The sequence below is a fragment of the Vidua chalybeata genome, chromosome 32, assembly GCF_026979565.1.
Source record: "Vidua chalybeata isolate OUT-0048 chromosome 32, bVidCha1 merged haplotype, whole genome shotgun sequence".
NCBI lineage: Eukaryota > Metazoa > Chordata > Aves > Passeriformes > Viduidae > Vidua > Vidua chalybeata.
The window spans coordinates 1,622,152-1,640,757 of record NC_071561.1 but is presented as its reverse complement, the minus strand read 5'-3'; the positions used below and the strand labels follow the sequence as shown (position 1 = coordinate 1,640,757).

General features: G+C 62.4%; 2 protein-coding genes across 8 annotated transcripts; both read left to right on the top strand.

The window, feature by feature from the left end:
* Positions 1–75: 75 nt before the first annotated feature.
* LOC128801892 (cyclin-dependent kinase 20-like) lies at positions 76–7,050 on the top strand. Of its 7 annotated transcripts, none has more exons than XM_053968039.1 (9): positions 76–637; positions 786–899; positions 2,064–2,252; positions 3,556–3,677; positions 3,765–3,827; positions 4,138–4,261; positions 5,193–5,348; positions 6,331–6,364; positions 6,686–7,050. In XM_053968039.1, the coding sequence occupies exons 1-9, from the start codon at positions 476–478 to the stop codon at positions 7,048–7,050; spliced, it is 1,329 nt and encodes a 442-aa protein (XP_053824014.1). In that variant the 5' UTR covers positions 76–475. The 7 variants fall into 7 exon arrangements, with proteins under 7 accessions (XP_053824014.1, XP_053824012.1, XP_053824019.1 ...); XM_053968037.1 differs by having other exon boundaries at positions 5,049–5,348; XM_053968044.1 differs by lacking the exon at positions 4,138–4,261 and having other exon boundaries at positions 6,686–6,938.
* Positions 7,051–7,379: 329 nt separating this feature from the next.
* Positions 7,380–18,390, top strand: GATA1 (GATA binding protein 1). Its single transcript, XM_053967988.1, is given in 10 exon segments — positions 7,380–7,508; positions 9,466–9,671; positions 11,497–11,657; positions 13,412–13,444; positions 13,447–13,523; positions 13,525–13,570; positions 14,317–14,462; positions 16,118–16,248; positions 18,042–18,120; positions 18,122–18,390. Coding segments are annotated over 10 exon segments (1,245 nt in total). The 3' UTR covers positions 18,359–18,390.
* Positions 18,391–18,606: the final 216 nt, after the last annotated feature.

The following is an 18,606-nucleotide window of genomic DNA, read 5'->3' as shown; positions in this document are numbered from 1 at the left end:
CGCCCGCGCCTCGCCCGGCGCCGCCGCCCGCCCGCCTAAGGGAAAGGGGCGGAGCCTCCGCGCCCACCAATCGGCGCCCGCCGTCCCCTCCCCGCGCGGCGGCGCTGACCAATCAGAGCGCAGCGCGGCCAAATGGCGGCGCGCGACGGGGCGGCCGTTGCTAAGGGCGGGGCGCGGTTGCCGGGGAGCGGGGGATGCCGGGGGGGCGGGGCCTGGTTGCTAAGGGGCGGGGCTCTGTTGCTACGGGCGGGGCTTCGTTGCCGGGCTCTGGCCCGTGTTGCTAGGGGCGGTCGCGTTGCTAGGGGCGGGGCCTGACCGGGTTGTTAGGGGCGGGGTTTCTTAGGATGCCGCGAGGCGCTGCTAGGGGCGTGGCCTGTTGCCAGGGAGCGCGTTGCTAGGGGCGGGGCCTAACGGCGCCGAGCGGGTGGCGATTGGCTATTGCGCGGGCTGGTTGTCAGGGGCGGGGCCTATCGCCATGACAACCAGGTGCCGCGGGCGCCGCGCGGGGCATTGTGGGCCGGTGGAGGTCCGACTCCGGCCCACAATGCCCCGCGGCACCAGCATGGAGCAGTACCTGGTGCTGGGCCGCATCGGGGAGGGCGCGCACGGCGTCGTGTTCAAGGCCAAGCACCGGGAGGTGCGGCCGGGGGCCGGGCTGTGGGGCCGGCCTGCGGGGCCGGGGGGCCGGGCTGCGGGGCCGGTCTGTGGGGCCGCGGGGCCGGGCTGCGGGGCCGGGCTGCGGGGCCGGGGGCGCGGGGCCGCGCTGACCGCCGTGTCCCCCCCAGACCGGGGAGCTGGTGGCCCTCAAGAAGGTGCCCCTGCGGCGGCCCGAGGACGGGGTGCCCCCCCAGACCCTGCGCGAGATCAAGGCCCTGCGGGAGATGGAGCCCCACCCCCACGTGAGCGACCCCGAGCCCGGGGCACCCCAAAACCGGGTCCCCCCCCCCCAGTCCCTGGTGCCCCCCCCAGCAGGGTCCCCGCTCCCCCCAGATCCCTGGCTGTCCCCAGTGACGCCCCGTGTCCCCCCGTCCGCCTGTCCCCCCTTCTCTGGGGTCCCCTGCCCCCCCCCATTCCTCCCCCATTTCGGGGTCCCATTGTCCCCCCCCCCCCCCAGGTTTCAGTGTCCCCGTGACCCCTCGGTGTCCCCTGCCCCAGCTGAGCTGGCTCCAGTCCCGCTGTCCCCCCAGGTGTCCCCGTCCCCGCTGTCCCCAGTGTCCCCCGTGTCCCCACTGATGTCCCCACTGTCCTCCCCGCTGTCCCTGCAGGTGATCCGGCTCCAGTCCCGCTGTCCCCACAGGTGTCACTGTCCCCACCCCGTTGTCCCCACTGATGTCCCCCCACTGTCCCCCTGCTGTCCCCAGTGCTGTCCCTGCTGATGTCCCCGCTGTCCCCCTGCTGTTCCTCTGTCCCCCCCCCTCTGTCCTCGCTGCTGACCCCAGTGCTGTCCCCTCTGTCCCCGCTGATGCCCTCGCTGATGTCCCCGCTGTCCCCACTGCTTTTCCCGCTCTGTCCCTGCAGGTGATCCAGCTCCCATCCTGCTGTCCCCGCTCTGTCCCCGCTGTCCCCGCTCTGTCCCCACTCTGTCCCCAGTGCTGTCCCCTCTGTCCTCGCAGGTGATCCGGCTCCTGTCCCGCTCTGTCCCCGCTCTATCCCCGCTCTGTCCCCGCTGACGTCCCCGCTGTTCCCGCAGGTGATCTGGCTCCTGTCCCTGCTCTGTCCTTGCTGTCCCCACTCTGTCCCCGCTGTCCCCACAGGTGATCCGGCTCCTGTCCCCGCTCTGTCCCCGCTCTGTCCCCGCTCTGTCCCCGCTCTGTCCTCGCTCTGTCCCTGCTCTGTCCCCGCTGACGTCCCCGCTGTCCCCACAGGTGATCCGGCTCCTGTCCCGCTCTGTCCTCGCTCTGTCCCTGCTCTGTCCTCGCTCTGTCCCTGCTCTGTCCCCGCTGACGTCCCCGCTGTCCCCACAGGTGATCCGGCTCCTGTCCCGCTCTGTCCTCGCTCTGTCCCTGCTCTGTCCTCGCTCTGTCCCTGCTCTGTCCCCGCTGACATCCCCGCTGTCCCCGCAGGTGATCCGGCTCCGGGCCGCCTTTGCGCAGGGCCCCGCGGTGGTTCTGGCTCTGGAGCTGCTCGTGGGGGACCTTGGGGGGCTCCTGCGTGCGGCCCCCGCCCCGCTGCCCCCGGCCCGCGTGCGGGCCCTGCTGGCCATGACCCTGCGGGGGCTGGCCCACGTGCACGGCCAGCGCCTGCTGCACCGGGTGAGCCGGGGGAACGGGATTGGGGACCCCGAAACGGGACTGGGGACCCCGAAACTGGGATTGGGGACACCAAAAATGGGACTGGGGACACCAAAAATGGGATTGGGGACCCCGAAAATGGGATTGGGGACCCCGAAACGGGACTGGGGAAAACGGAAATGGGATTGGGGACCCCGAAAATGGGACTGGGGACCCCGAAACGGGACTGGGGACCCCGAAACGGGACTGGGGACCCCGAAAATGGGATTGGGGACACCAAAAATGGGACTGGGGACCCTGAAAATGGGATTGGGGACCCCGAAACGGGACTGGGGAAAACGGAAATGGGATTGGGGACCCTGAAAATGGGACTGGGGACCCTGAAAATGGGATTGGGGACCCCAAAAATGGGATTGGGGACCCCGAAAATGGGATTGGGGACCCAAAAACGGGATTGGGGACCCCGAAAATGGGATTAGGGACCCCGAAAATGGGATTGGGGACCCCGAACCGGGACTGGGGACCCCGAAACGGGACTGGGGACCCCGAAAATAGGATTGGGGACCCCAAACCGGGACTGGGAACTCCGAAAATGGGATTGGGGACACCAAAAATGGGACTGGGGACCCTGAAAATGGGATTGGGGACCCCAAAAATAGGATTGGGGACCCCAAAAATGGGACTGGGGACCCCGAACCGGGACTGGGGACCCCGAAAATAGGATTGGGGACCCTGAAAATAGGATTGGGGACACCAAAAATGGGATTAGGGATCCAAAAACGGGACTGGGGACCCCAAAAATGGGACTGGGGACCCCAAAAATGGGACTGGGGACACCAAAAATGGCATTGGGGACCACAAAAACGGGATAAGGGACCCCAAAACTGGGTGAGGGACCCAAAAACATGGGGGGCATCGGGAACGGGGGGACACCAGCACCGCCTGCTGCACTGGGGGAGGGACCCCAAAATAAGGGAGGACCCCAAAAATGGGGGGAACCCTGAAACTGGAGGGGAGGCACCAGCAACACCTCCCACACCACATGGACACCCCAAAACTGGCTGGGGTGCAACCAGGCAGTGGGGGACCCCAAATTCGGGGGTGGGGGGAGGCTCAGACAGCTCCAGGACACCCCAAAACCGGGGTGGGCACCTGGGGGGACCCCAATATCTGCAGGGGGGGCCGCGGGTGTTGGGGGCAGCCCAAAATCGAGGGGGGGCACCCCAATGCCTGGGTGGGGACCCACAGTCTGGGGGTGTTCCTGGTCTGGGGGGGTACCCCGAGTGTTGGGGGCCCCCCCCCCGAGCCCGTTTTTGGGGTGCAGGACCTCAAACCGGCCAATCTGCTGCTGGACAGCGCCGGCCACCTCAAGCTGGCTGATTTTGGGCTGGCGCGGGTGCTGGGCCCCACCCCGGGGCGCCCCTACAGCCACCAGGTGGCCACCAGGTACCGGATTTTGGGGTGTCCCCCCCCCCAGCACGTCGGGGTGTCCCCCCAAAAGCCGAGGACCCCCCCCTGACCCCCCTTTTCCAGGTGGTACCGAGCCCCCGAGCTGCTCTACGGCGCCCGGCACTACGACGAGGGCGTGGACCTGTGGTGAGTGCCCGCTCCTGGGGGGCTCCCCCCGGGATTTTGGGGACACCCCCCGGGGTTTTTGGGGTCCTTACCAGGGTCTTGGGGTCCCCACTCAGCCCTTGTCCAGCCCTGCTTCATCTTGGGGTACCCCCTTTGAGTTTTGTAGATGCCCCCCCATTGCCCCACCCTGTAATTCCGGGTGTCCCCCTGGGATTTTGGGGTGTCCCACTGGGATTTTGGGGTGTCCCACTGAGTTTTGGGGTGTCCCCTGGGATCCAGGGGGGTTCCCTGGGGTTTGGGGTCCCCGCTGGGATTTTGGGGTGCCCCCCAGGGCCGTGGGCTGCATTTTCGGGGAGCTGCTGACGCTGTCGCCGCTGTTCCCGGGGGAGAACGACATCGAGCAGCTCTGCTGCGTGCTGCGGGCGCTGGGCACGCCCAGCCCGCGGGACTGGCCGGTACTGGGAGCACTGGGAGGGACTGGGACAGGGTGGGAGGGCACTGGGAGCACTGGGAGGGACTGGGAGGGACTGGGACAGGGTGGGAGGGCACTGGGAGCACTGGGAGGGACTGGGAGGGACTGGGACAGGGTGGGAGGGCACTGGGAGCACTGGGAGGGACTGGGAGGGACTGGGACAGGGTGGGAGGGCACTGGGAGCACTGGGAGGGACTGGAGGGACTGGGAGGGACTGGAGGGACTGGGACAGGATGGGAGGGCACTGGGAGCACTGGGACTGGGTGGAAGGGCACTGGTCCGCGCTGGTTTACACTGTCCCATACTGGTCCATACTGGTCCATAACGGTCTGCAGTGGCCCGTACTGGCCTGCACTGGTTTATACTGGTCTATACCGGTCCATACTGGTTTATACTGGCCCATATTAGTCCACAGTGGTTTCTTTTGGTCCATACTGGTTTCTACTGGCCCATTCTGGTCCATCCTGGTCCATCCTAGTCCATACTGGTTTATTCTGGTCCATACCGGTCCTTACTGGTCCATACTGATTTATACTGGTCTGTACTGGCCTACACTGATCCATACTGGTCTATACTGGTCCATACTGGTTTATAGTGGTCCGTACTGGCCATACTGGCCTGTACTGGGCCATACTGGTCCATACTGGTTTATACTGGTCTGTACTGGTTTATACTGGTCCGTACTGGCCATACTAACCTGCACTGGTCCATACTGGCTTATACTGGTCCATACTGGTTTATACTGGTCCGTACTGGTTCCTGTCCTGCAGGAGCTGCCGGATTTCCCCAAGCTCTGGTTCCACGTGTGGGTCCATACTGGGCAGCACTGGTCCATGCTGGTCTATAGTGGTCTGTACTGGTTTATACTGGTCCATACTGGTCCACACTGGTCCGTACTGGTTCCCGTCCTGCAGGAGCTGTCCGAGCTGCCGGATTTCCCCAAGCTGCGGTTCCGCCCGCGGGCGCCGCGGCCGCTGCAGCTGCTGGTGCCGGGCGCCGACGCGGCCGCGCTGGACCTGCTGCAGCGGCTGCTGCGCTACCGCCCGCGCCTGCGGCCACGGGCACACCAGGTGGGCTACTGGGGAACTGGGGGGACTGGGGGAACTGGGGAACTGGGGGGGCTGGGGAACTGGGGGGAATGGGGAACACTGGGGAACTGGGGGGAATGGGGAACTGGGGGGACTGGGAGAACTGGGGGAACTGGGGTACCCACGATGGCCCTGCTGGACCTGTGGTACAACCCGCACCTGCGGCCATGGGCACACCAGGTGGGCTACTGGGGGAACTGGGGGGACTGGGGGGACTGGGGAACTGGGGGGGCTGGGGAACTGGGGGGAATGGGGAACACTGGGGAACTGGGGGGAATGGGGAACTGGGGGGACTGGGAGAACTGGGGGAACTGGGGTACCCACGATGGCCCTGCTGGACCTGTGGTACAACCCGCACCTGCGGCCATGGGCACACCAGGTGGGCTACTGGGGAACTGGGGGGACTGGGGGAACTGGGGAACTGGGAGAATTGGGGGAACTGGGGGAACTCGGGGGAACTGGGGAACACTGGGAACTGGAGGGACTGGGGGGACTGCGAGAACTGGGGGAACTGGAGGGACTGGGGGGACTGGGGGAACTGGGGACACTGGGGGGGGCTGGGAGAACTGGGAGAACTGGGGGAACTGGAGGGACTGGGGGGACTGGGAGAACTGGGGGGACTGGGGAACTGGGAGAACTGGGGTACCCATGATGGAGCTGCTGCACCTGCAGCCACGGGCACATCAGGTGGGCTACTGGGGAACTGGGGGGACTGGAGGGACTGGGGGGACTGGGAGAAACTGGGAGAACTGGGGGAAACTGGGAGAACTGGGGGGGCTGGGGAACCCCTGATGGAGCCCCAAGTGGCTCCACTGCAGCACCTGCTCAGGTACTGCTCTCACCTCCCCCCCCAAGCTCACCAGGTGAGGGCTGGGGGGAATCTGGGGGGTCCTGGGGGGTCCTGGAGGGAATTTGGGGGGCCCTGGGGGGGTCCCTGCTGGAGCCTCAGCTCAGCCCTGCTCAGGTTCCAGGTGAGGCTCCGCCCCTGGGCCCGCCAGGTGAGAGCCCTGGGGAGGCTTGGGGGGGTCTGGGGGTGTCTGGGCGTCCCAGGGGGCTGGGGAGGATTTGGGGGGGGGCCCAGGTGTGTTTGGGGAGGTCCCAGGTGTGTTTTAGGGGGGTCTCAGGTGTGTTTTTGGGGGTCCCAGGTGTGTTTTTGGGGGTCCCAGGTGTGTTTTTGGGGGTCCCAGGTGTGTTTGGGGGGGTCTCAGGGACTGATGGCCCCCAGACCCTCAGTGGGGGCGGTCACTCAGGCCCCTCCCCTCCCCCCATTTTTGGGGGGGGGGGGGTCCTGGCCCCGCTGACCCCCCCCCTCCCCCCAGGCCCTGCTGCACCCCTTCTTCTTCGGGCCCCAGGAGCTGACCCCGCCCCCGCCCGCGGGGGGGCCCCGGCAGCCCCCCGACTTCAGCCTGGACACGGCGCTGGAGCTGCCCCCCCGCGGGGCCCTGGGACCCCTCCCCAACCTGGGGGACCCCCACTGACCCCCCCGCGGGGCCCTGGGACCCCTCCCCAACCTGGGGGACCCCCACTGACGCCCCCATGGGGCTCTGAGACCCCTCCCCAACCTGGGGGACCCCCACCGACCCCCCCATGTGGCTCTGAGACCCCTCCCCAATTCTGGGGACCCCCACTGACGCCCCCCCATGGGGCTCTGAGACCCCTCCCCAATTTTGGGGACCCCCACTGACCCCCCCCCATGGGGCTCTGAGACCCCTCCCCAATTTTGGGGACCCCCACTGACCCCCCCGCGGGGCTCTGAGACCCCTCCCCAATTTTGGGGACCCCCACTGACCCCCCCGCGGGGCTCTGAGACCCCTCCCCAATTTTGGGGACCCCCACTGACCCCCCCCCCAATGGGGCTCTGAGACCCCTCCCCAAACTTGGGGACCCCCTGAGGGCCTCCCACTGCCCCCCCCATTTTGGGGCACCCTGAGGAGTCCCTGGGACCCTTCCCCCCACCCCGGGGACCCCCCCCAAATTTCCCCCCGGATTTGGGGGGACCCCAGAGCAGCGGAAATGGGGAGGGTCCGACCCCAGCGCGGAGATTTGGGGCCGAAAACGTCGGATTTGGGGTCGGAGACGCGGCGGGAGATGAAAAACGCCCAGCTCAGACCCAAACCCCGCGGATCTGAGCCCAAAGCTGAGGTGAGGAGACCAAAAATTCTCATTTTGGGGGTTGAAAATGCGGGGCTGAAAATCTCCCAGTTTAGGGGAGCAAATTCCTGGGTTTTGGTACAAAATCCCCAATTTTAGGCTGCAGATTTCCCGTTTCAGAATGGAAATTTTCACCTTTACCTTGATAAAAAAATTCAGATTCAACCTCGTAATTTTGGGTTAGAAGTCCTAACTTTGGGTGTAGATTGCCAGTTTTGGGTTGAAATTTGTAATTCTGAGATGAAACATCCGATTTTTGGGGTCGATAATAGAAATTCCCGGCTGAAAATCCCAATTTTGGGCTGAAAACCTTCCGTTTTGGGGCTGAAAATGCCAAATTTGGAATAAAAATACTCATTTGCATCCCAAAAACGAGAATTTCGGACCAAAAAATATCCGAGTGCTGTTATTAAAGTGAAAATTCTCTGTTGGGTGTCTGAAAGCCCCAATCTGGGACTGAATTTAGCAATTTTGGGTCAAACTGCCTGATTTCAGGGTTAAACCACCCAGCTTTGGGACTCAGCTCTGTTTCTCCTGAAAACCCCAATTTTGTGTCCTGTAAATGTAAAATTTGGGGCTGAAATTCCCCATTTGTTGCAAAAAAAAATGAAATTAGAACTGAAAAATCCCCATTCTGATGCCAAGATGGTGAATTCCAGGCTGAAAATCCCAAACTTTGGCTGAAAATGCTGAATTTTACCCTGAAACCTCAAATTTTGGCCTGAAAGTCCTGAACTTTGCACCAAAGATCTCAAATTTTAGGTTCAAAACCCTGAATTTTACCTTGAAATTCAAAATTTGTGGTTCTCAATTCCATTTATCCCTCAAAAATGCTCTTTTTTGGGTATATTGAGGCCTAAAAATGTCCAATTTAGGGCTCAAAATCCCCGTTTTGCTGCCAGAAAAAAAGTGAACTTGAGGCCGAAAATCCCAAATTTTTACTTGAGAGCCTCAAATTTTGTGCTGAAAACCCAAGTTTTGGGACTAAACTGGCAAATTTTAGGTTCAAATCCTTTTTTTGTTTCCTTGAAACCTCCAATTTTGGGGCTCCTGATCCCTTTTTCCTGTCGTGCTCCGAGTATTTGCAGGCCTAAAAATGCCAAATTTCCTCAAACCCTCAGCTTTGGTGCAGAAAAAAATGAATTTCAGACTGGAAATTGCAAACTTTAAATTTGGGGCTGAAGTTTGGACCCAAATCCCTGAAATTTGGGGTGTCAGGCACCGGATTTGGGGTGCCAGTCCCAGTTGGGGGTGTCAGTGTGGAATTTGGGGTGTCAGTCCTCATTTTGGGGTGTCACTCCCAAATTTGGGATGCCATTCTCAATTTTGGGGCATCACTGTGGAATTTGAGGTGTCATTTCCCAAATTTGGGGTGCCATTTCCATTTTTGGGGTGTCAGAGTGGATTTTGAGGTTTCCATCCCCATTTTGGGGTTCCATCCCCGCTTTGGGGCTCCATCCCCGTTTTTGGGGCTCCATTCCCATTTTTGGGGTTTCCATCCCCGTTTTTGAGGCTCCATCCCCGCTTTGGGGCTCCGTCCCTGTTTTTGAGGCTCCATTCCCATTTTTGGGGTTTCCATCCCCACTTTGGGGCTCCGTCCCCGTTTTTGGGGCTCCATCCCCACTTTGGGGCTCCGTCCCCGTTTTTGGGGCTCCATCCCCACTTTGGGGCTCCGTCCCTGTTTTTGGGGTTTCCATTCCCATTTTTGGGGCTCCATCCCCACTTTGGGGCTCTGTCCCTGTTTTTGGGGTTTCCATTCCCATTTTTAGGGCTCCATCCCCACTTTGGGGCTCTGTCCCCGTTTTTGGGGTTTCCATTCCCGTTTTTGGGGTTTCCATCCCCATTTTTGGAGCTCCGTCCCCGTTTTTGGGGTTTCCATTCCCGTTTTTGGGGCTCCATCCCCACTTTGGGGCTCCGTCCCCGTTTTTGGGGCGCGCTCTGTGCTCAGGCCCTGCCCCCCGCTCTGGCCGGGGCTGATAAGGGCCCCCGGCCCCGCCCGGCCCCCCCAGTCCAACCGCCGGGGCCCCAAAATCTGATAAGGCCTTATCAGCCCCGGGCAGCCCCGGGGCCGTTACCGCCCCCCAAACCCCAAAGTCCCCGAAACGCCCCGAAAGCCCCAAAATCCCCCGCGGGCCTCGGCTCCCGGCGCGCCAGGTGAGCTCCGCTCCCCAAGCCCCCACGCACGGCCCCCCAGATTTTTGAGGGGTCCCCCCCGGTGTCTGTCTGTCCGGAGACAGGGACAGGGACGGGGACAGGGATGGGGACAGGGACAGAGGGGATAGGGATGGGGACAGGGGGACAGGGACAGGGACGGGGGGATGGGGACAGGGATGGGGACAGTGGCAGAGGGGATAGGGATGGGGACAGGGGGACAGGGACAGGGACGGGGGGATGGGGACAAGGACAGGGACGGGGGGACAGGGACAGAGGGGACAGGGGGACAGGGACAGGGATGGGGACGGGGACAGGGGGGACAGGGATGGGGACAGGGACAGATATGGAGACGGGGGGACAGGGACGGGGGACAGGGACAGGGACGGGGGGATGGGGACAAGGACGGGGACAGGGACAGGGGGGGACAGGGACAGAGGGGACAGGGGGACAGGGAGAGGGGGACAGGGACAGGGGAACAGGGATGGGGACGGGGACAGGGGGTATAGGGATGGGGACAGGGGGACGGGGACAGGGAGACAGGGATGGGGATGGGGGCAGGGGGGATAGGGACAGGGACGGGGGGACAGGGGGACAGAGACGGGGGGATGAGGACAGGGACAGAGGGGACAGGGATGGGGACTGGGACGGGGATGGGGACAGGGACAAGTATGGGAACAGGGACAGGGGCACGGGGACAGCGGGATGGGGACAGGGACGGGGGGATGGGGACAGGGACAGGGGGATGGGGACAGGGACAGAGGGGACTGGGATGGGGACGGGGACAGGGGGGGCAGGGACAGGGATGGGGACTGGGACGGGGATGGGGACAGGGACAAGGATGGGAACAGGGACAGGGGCACGGGGACAGGGGGATGGGGACAGGGACAGGAACAGGGACGGGGGGTGGGGACAGGGACAGGACAGGAACCCCTGGGTTTTGGGGGTTCAGGGAGGTCTCGGGGGGGAGGGACCCCAAAAGAGCCCCCCCGGGGGTCGGCGAGGGGGAGGAGGGGTCTGGGTGGGGTTTGGGGGTCCCCAGGTGGGAGATTTTGTGGTTTGGGACCCCCGGTTTTGGGGTGCGGGGGTCCCCAGTTTGGGGTTCCAGACATTGAGGTGCTGCTTTGGGGGAGCAGCCAGGGGTGCAGGACCCCCCAGCTGTGGGACCGGGCTTTGGGGGTCCCCAGGGGCCCGGGGGGGAATTTTGGGGGGGGCGGCTGTGACCCCCAGGGGTTGGAGACCCCCAACTCCCGATTTTGGCAACCTGAGGGTTTGGGGGGCCCGGCGGTCCAGGGGATCATTTCGGGGGGGGGCTGAGAGGGTTGGGGTTTTGGGGTGTTGATTTGGGGTCTCACAGAGGTTTTGGGGTGCTGATCTGGGGTCACTCAGGGGTTTGGTTTTTTGGGGTGCTGATTTGGGGGTCACTGAGGGGGTTTTGGGGTGCTGATCTGGTGGACACTCAGGGTTTGGGGTGCTGATTTGGGGCCACTGAGGGTTTTTGGGGGGCACAAGGGAGTTTGGGGGGTTTGGGGTGCTGATCTGGGGTCTCACAGGGTCTGTTTTTTGGGGTGCTGATTTGGGGTCTCACAGGGGTTTTTGGGGTGCTGATCTGGAGGGCACTCGGGTTTTGGGGTGCTGATTTGGGGTCACACCGGGTCTCATTTTTGGGGTGCTGATTTGGAGTCACTCAGGGTTTGGTTTTTGGGGTGCTGATTTGGGGTCAGTGTTTGGTTTTTGGGGTGTTGATTTGGAGTCTCACGGGGGTTTTTGGGGTGTTGATTTGGGGTCAGTGTTTGGTTTTTGGGGTGCTGATCCGGGCTCTCCGCAGGCACCCCCCGAGCCGGGTTTGGGGGTCCCCCATGGATTTTGTGGCACTGGGGGGGCCGGAGGGGCCCCCCCCGTTCCCCGACGAGGCCGGAGCCTTCCTGGGGCTGGGGGCGCCCGAGGGGCTGGAGCCGGGGGGGCTGCTGGGACCCTTCCCCCCGCCAGGTACCCCTTCCCTGTCACCTGTGTGTCACCTGTGTCACCTGTGTCACCTCCTGTGTCACCTGTCTCACCCATGTCACCCCTGTCACCCCCTGTGTCACCAGTGGGGCTGCTGGGACCCTTCCCCCCGCCAGGTACCCCTTCCCTGTCACCTGTGTGTCACCTGTGTCACCCCTGTCACCCCCTGTGTCACCTGTCTCACCCGTGTCACCCCTGTCACCCCCTGTGTCACCAGTGGGGCTGCTGGGACCCTACCCCCCACCAGGCACTCCGTGTTGTCACTTGTCACCTGTGTCCCCTGTGTCACCTCTGTGTCACCTGTGTAACCTCTGTGTCACTTGTGTCACCCCTGTCACCTGTGCCACTTGTCACCTGTGTCACCTCCTGTGTCACCTGTATTACCTGTGTCACCCTTGTGTCACCTGTGTCACCCCTGTGTGACCCCTTGTGTGACCCCTGTCACCTGTCACCCCTGTGTCACCCCTGTGTCACCCCCATCACCGTCACCACCTATGTGACCCCTGTGTGACCCTTGTCACCTGTGTCACCCCGGTGTCACCTCCTGTGTGACCTCCTGTGGCACGTGTGTTACCTGTGTCCCCTGTGTCACCCCTGTCCCCAATGTCACCTCCTGTGTCCCCTGTGTCCCCTCTGTCCCCTCCGTCCCAGCCTCCCCCGTCCCCCTTTGTCCCCACAACCCCCCCATGTCCCCTCCTGACCCCCCTGCCATGTCCCCCCTTGTCCCCAATGTCCCCCTGTGTCCCCACTCGTGTCCCTGTGGCCCCTTCCCCAATGTCCCCCTGTCCCCCCCACAATGTCCTCCCCAGTGTCCCCTCTGTCCCCCTGGGCCACCCCTCAGCTGTCCCCATCCCCCAATGTCCCCATGTCTCTGTGCCCCGGCAGCTGTCCCACTTTGTCACCCCATGTCCCTGATGTCCCCTGTGTCCCCTGTGTTCCCCCCTGTCCCCTGGGTCCCCAATGTCACAATGTCCCCAGTGTCCCCCATGTCCCCCTCGTCCCCCCCGTGGCCCCCTCACCCCATCACTGATGTCCCCCCATGTCCCCTGGTGCCATCCCTCATCTCTGTCCCCTCCGTGTCCCCCGTGTCCCCCTGTGGCCCCCAGCGCTGTCCCCGTGTCCCCGTGTCCCCTCCCCCTCATGGCTGTCCCCCTTGTGCCTCCCTGTCCCTGATGTCCCCAACGTCCCCGTGCCGCCCCGTTCCTGATGTCCCCAATGTTCCCCTCCCCCTCACAGCTGTCCCCGTGTCCCCAATGTCCCCCCATGTCCCTGATGTCCCTGTGTCCCTAAAGTCCCAATGTCCCCAGTGCCCCCCATGTCCCCACTGTCCCTGTGTCCCCCGTGTCCCCAGTGTCCCCGTGTGCCCAGTGTCCCCCCCAACGCTGTCCCCATGTCCCCAGGCCACCTGTCCCTAATGTTCCCAATGTCCCTGATGTCCCCGATGTCCCTGTGTCCCCAATGTCCCCATGGTGTCCCCAGTATCCCCGGTGTCCCCAGTGTCCCCAATGTCCCTGATGTCCCCATTATCCCTGATGTCCCTAATGTCCCCGATGTCCCCAATGTTCCCAATATCCCCAATGTCCCCGATGTCCCCGATGTCCCCAATGTCCCCGATGTCCCCAATGTCCCCAATATCCCCAATGTCCCCAGTGTCCCCAATGTCCCCAATATCCCCAATATCCCCAATATCCCCAGTGTCCCCGATGTCCCCAATGTCCCCGGTGTCCCTGTGTCCCCAGGCCGCCTGTCCCTGGTGCCCTGGGCCGAGGGGGGTCCCTGGGGGGTCCCTCCTGGCCCCCTCCCCCCCCGGAGCCCCCTCGGTTCCTGGAGCTGCTGCAGCCCCCGCGGAGCCCCCCCCCCCACGGGACCCCCCCTGCCGCCCGCGGGGCCCCCCTGCGGTGAGCCCGGGCACTGGGGGGACTGGGGGGACTGGGAGAGGGACTGGGGGGACTGGGGGGGACTGGGAGAGGGACTGGGAGGGACTGGGAGAGGGACTGGGGGGGACTGGGAGGGACTGGGAGGGACTGGGAGGGACTGGGAGAGGGACTGGGGAAGACTGGGGGGGACTGGGAGGGATTGGGAGGGACTGGTTCATACTGGGATGCACTGGGAGCACTGGGGGGGACTGGGAGAGGGACTGGGGAAGACTGGGGGGACTGGGAGCACTGGGAGGGAGTGGGAGGGACTGGGGGAGGCTATGGGAGGGACTGGTCCGTACTGGTTCTTACTGAACTGTACCAGTCCATACTGGTCCATACTGATCTGTACTGGTCTGTACTGCTCTGTACTGGTCCCTACCGGTCCATACCAGTCTGTACTGGTCCGTACTGGTCCATACTGGTCCGTACTGGTCCATACTGGTCCAAACTGGTCCTTACCTGTCTGTACTGGTCCATACCGGTCCGTACTGGTCGGATGGGTCCGTACTGGTCCATACTGGTCCATACCGGTCCATACTGGTCCATACCAGTCCGTACTGGTCCATACTGGTCCATACTGGTCCATACCGGTCGGTACTGGTCCGTACTGGTCCATACCGGTCCGTACCGGTCCGTACCGGTCCGTACCGGTCCATACTGGTCCGTACCGGTCCGTACTGGTCAGCACGGGGCCGCGGCGGTGCTCACGGCCCGTTCCCGCGCAGAGGCGCGCGAGTGCGTGAACTGCGGGGCCACGGCGACGCCGCTGTGGCGCCGGGACGGCACCGGGCACTACCTGTGCAACGCCTGCGGGCTTTACCACCGCCTCAACGGGCACAACCGGCCCCTCATCCGCCCCAAGAAGCGCCTGGTCAGCCCCGCACCCGAAATCACCCAGGGAGCCCCAAAATCACCCCGGGGAACCCTAAATAACCCAGGGGAACCCTAAATAACCCCGGGGAACCCTAAAACACACCTGGTCAGCCCCGCACCCCGAAATCACCCGGGGAACCCCAAAATCACCCTGGGGACCCTAAATAACCCTGGGGAACCCCAAAATCAGCCCTGGGAACCCCAAATTCACCCTGAGGAACCCCAAAATAACACTGGGAACCCCAGAATTACCCTGGGGAACCCCAAAATAATCCTGGGAACCCTAAATAACCCTGGGAACCCTAAAATAACCCTGGGAACCCTAAATAACACTGGGAACCCTAAAATAACCCTGGGAACCCTAAATAACCCTGGGAACCCCAAAATAACCCCAGGAAACCCCAAAATAACTCTGGGAAACCCCAAAATAACCCTCAGGAACCCCAAAATCACCCTGGGGAACTCCAAAATCACCCTGGGGAACCCAAAATCACCCTGGGGAACCCAAAATAACCCTGGGAACCCCAAAATCAGCCCTGGGGAACCCCAAAATAACCCCAGGGACCCCAAAATACACCTTGTCAGCCCCACACCTCGAATCACCCTGGGGACCCCAAAATCACCCCCAGGGGACCCCAAAACAACCCCCGGTACCCCAAAATCACCTCGGGACCCCAAAATACACCTGGTCAGCCCCCAGACCCCAAATAACCCCCGAGGGACCCCACAATCACCCCCAGAGACCCCAAAATACATCCCCATGACCCCAACATCCACCCAGGGATCCCAAAATCCACCCTGGGGACCCCAAGTCTCCCAGGGACCCCAAATTCCCCCAAACCCAAATCCCCCTCTAGCCCCTCCCAGCCACCCCCAAACTCCCCAAATCCCCTCCAAACCTCCTCAAATTCCCCCAAACCCCTCCTAACTCCTCCTAGCCCCTCCAAATCCCCCTAAATCCCCTTTTAGTCCCCCCAAATCCCACAAAACACTTCCTTACACCTTAAATCCCCTTTAATCCCCCCAAACCTCCCTTCTCCCCCCAAATCCCCCCAAAACCACTCCTTACACCCCGAAATCCCCTTTAAGTCCCCCAAACCACTCCTTAAGGCCCCAAATCCCCTGTAAGTGTCCCCAAATCCCTCCTTGCACCCCCAAATCCCATTTAAGTGTCCCCAGACCCCTCCTTAAGGCCCCAAATCCCCTTTTAGTTGCCCCAAACCCCTCCTTAAGGCCCCAAATCCCTTTTAATCCCCCCAAACCCCTCCTTACACCCCCAAATCCCCTTTTAGTCGCCCCAAATCCCTCCTTAAGGCTCCAAATCCCTTTTTAGTCCCCCCAAATCCCTCCTTACACCTCCAAACCCCCTTTAAATCTCCCCAAACTCCTCCTTACGCCCCAAATCCCCTTTAAGTCTTCCCAGACCCCTGCTTACACCCCCAAATCCCATTTAAGTGTCCCCAAACCCCTCCTTACACCCCAAATCCCCTTTTGGTCCCCCCAAACCCCTCCTTACACCCCCAAACCCCCTTCTAGTCCCTCCTTACGGCCCCAAACCCACCCCAAACCCGCTCTGCTCCGCCCCAATCCCCTCTCAGTCCCCCCAAAGCTCCCCGTTCACCAAACCCCAAACGCCCCCGACCCTTTTTGCAGCTGGTGAGCAAACGTGCCGGCACCGTCTGCAGCAACTGCCAGACCAGCACCACCACGCTGTGGCGGCGCAGCCCCCGCGGGGACCCCGTGTGCAACGCCTGCGGGCTCTACTACAAACTGCACCGGGTGAGAGACCCCAAAATATCCCTGAAATATCCTAAAAATACCCCAAACCCCGTGTGCAAAGCCTGCGGGCTCTGCTACAAACTGCACCGGGTGAGACACCCCAAAATATCCTGGAAATATCCCAAAAATATGCCCAAAATATCCCAAACTCCGTGTGCAACGCCTGCGGGCTCTACTACAAACTGCACCGGGTGAGAGACCCCAAAATATCCCAAAAATATCCCTGAAATATCCCTGAAATATCCCCAAAATATCCCTGAATATCCCCAAAATATCCCTGAAATATCCCTGAAATATCCCCAAAATATCCCAAACCCCGTGTGCAACGCCTGCGGGCTCTACTACAAACTGCACCAGGTGAGAGACCCCAAAATATCCCCAAAATATCCCTGAAATATCTCCAAAATATCCCTGAAATGTCTCCAAAATATCCCCAAAATATCCCTGAAATATCCCCAAAATATCCCTGAAATATCCCTGAAATATCCCCAAAATATCCCTGAAATACCCCAAACCCCGTGTGCAACGCCTGCGGGCTCTACTACAAACTGCACCGGATGAGAGACCCCAAAATATCCCTAAAATATCCCCAAAATATCCCTGAATATATCCCAAAATATCCCTGAAATATCCCAAAAATACCCCAAACCCCGTGTGCAATGCCTGCGGGCTCTACTACAAACTGCGCCGGGTGAGAGACCCCAAAATATCCCCGAAATATCCCAAAAATACCCCAAACCCCATGTGCAACGCCTGCAGGCTCTGCTACAAACTGCACCGGGTGAGAGGCCCTAAAATATCCCCAAAATATCCCCAAAATATCCCTGAATATCCCAAAATATTCCTGAAATATCCCCAAAATATCCCAAACCCCATGTGCAACGCCTGCGGGCTCTGCTACAAACTGCACCGGGTGAGAGACCCCAAAATATCCCAAAATATCCCCAAATATCCCTAAAGTCTCCGTGAACCACCCCAAAATGTCCCCAAGTTGCCCCAAACCACGCCAGGACACCCCAAAACCCCAAAACTCCCCCCCCCGTTCTCGGCTCAGGGGGCCGAGGGCGAATGGGAAGGAATTTTTGGAGGTGTGCAGTGCTGATGGGGGTCCAGACCCTTGCCTTGGTTTGGGGACCCCTCCCCCGGATTTGGGGACCCCCCATGGATTTCAGGACCCCCCTCGGATTTGGGGATCTCCCCCCAGATTTCAGGACCTCCCCCAGATTTGGGGACTCCTCAAAATTTAGGGATCCCCCCAGATTTTGGGACCCTCCCCCTGCCAGATTTGGGGGTGCCCTCTGATTTAGGGACCCCCACCCCGGATTTGGGGACCCCCCTGGATTTCGGGACCCCCCCACCGGGTTTTGGGAACCGCCCTGGGTCTGAGGACCCTTCCCCGGATTTGGGGATCCCTCCCCCCAGATTTGGGACTCCCCTGGATTTGGGAACCCTGCTCTGGGTTTTGGGACCCTCTCCGGATTTAGGGCTCCCCTGGATTTGTGCCCCCTCCAGGTTTGTGCCCCCCAGGTGAACCCCATTTCCCCCAGTGACCTCCATTTCTCCCAGTGACCCCCGTTTCCCAGGTGACCCCCGTTTTCCTCAGTGACCCTCATTTCCCAGGTGACCCCCATTTCCCCCAGTGACCCCCATTTCCCTCAGTGACCCCCATTTCCCCCAGTGACCCCCGTTTCTCCCAGTGAACCCCATTTCCCCCAGTGACCCCCATTTCCCCCAGTGACCCCCATTTCCCTCAGTGACCCCCGTTTCCCCGCTGACCCCCATTTCCCGCAGGTGACCCCCGGCCGCTGACGATGCGCAAGGACGGGATCCAGACCCGCAACCGCAAGGTCTCGGCCAAGGGCAAGAAGCGGCGCCAGGGGGGGGGGCGCCGGCCCCGGGGGGGTCCCCGAAACCTCGGTGGGGCCCCCCCTGCCCCCCCCCGCGCCCCCCCAGCCCCCACCCGAAGACCCGGCCGCGCTCTTCGCCCTCGGGCCCCTCGTCCTGTCCGGGCACCTGCTGCCCTTCCCCCCCCCCGCCACGCCCTTCCTGGGGGGCGACTTTGTGGCCCCCCCCGGCCCTGGCGCGGCCCCCCCCGGGCTCAGCCCGCAGCTCTGACGGGGTCCCAGTACAGCCCGGTACCGAACGGAGCCCGGCTCACGCCTCCTTCTTCCTCCGGGGCGCACGGGGATGGGGGGGGGGGAGCAGTGGGGGGGTCGTGCCCCCCCCTGCGGGGCGGGGGCGGTGCTTGGGGGGAACCACAGAAATCCGAATTAAAGGGGCTCCCCCACCGTGGAGAGCGGGTGGTTGGTCCCAAGATGGCGGCCTCCATGGGGCACGGCCAACATGGCGGCCTCATGACCACC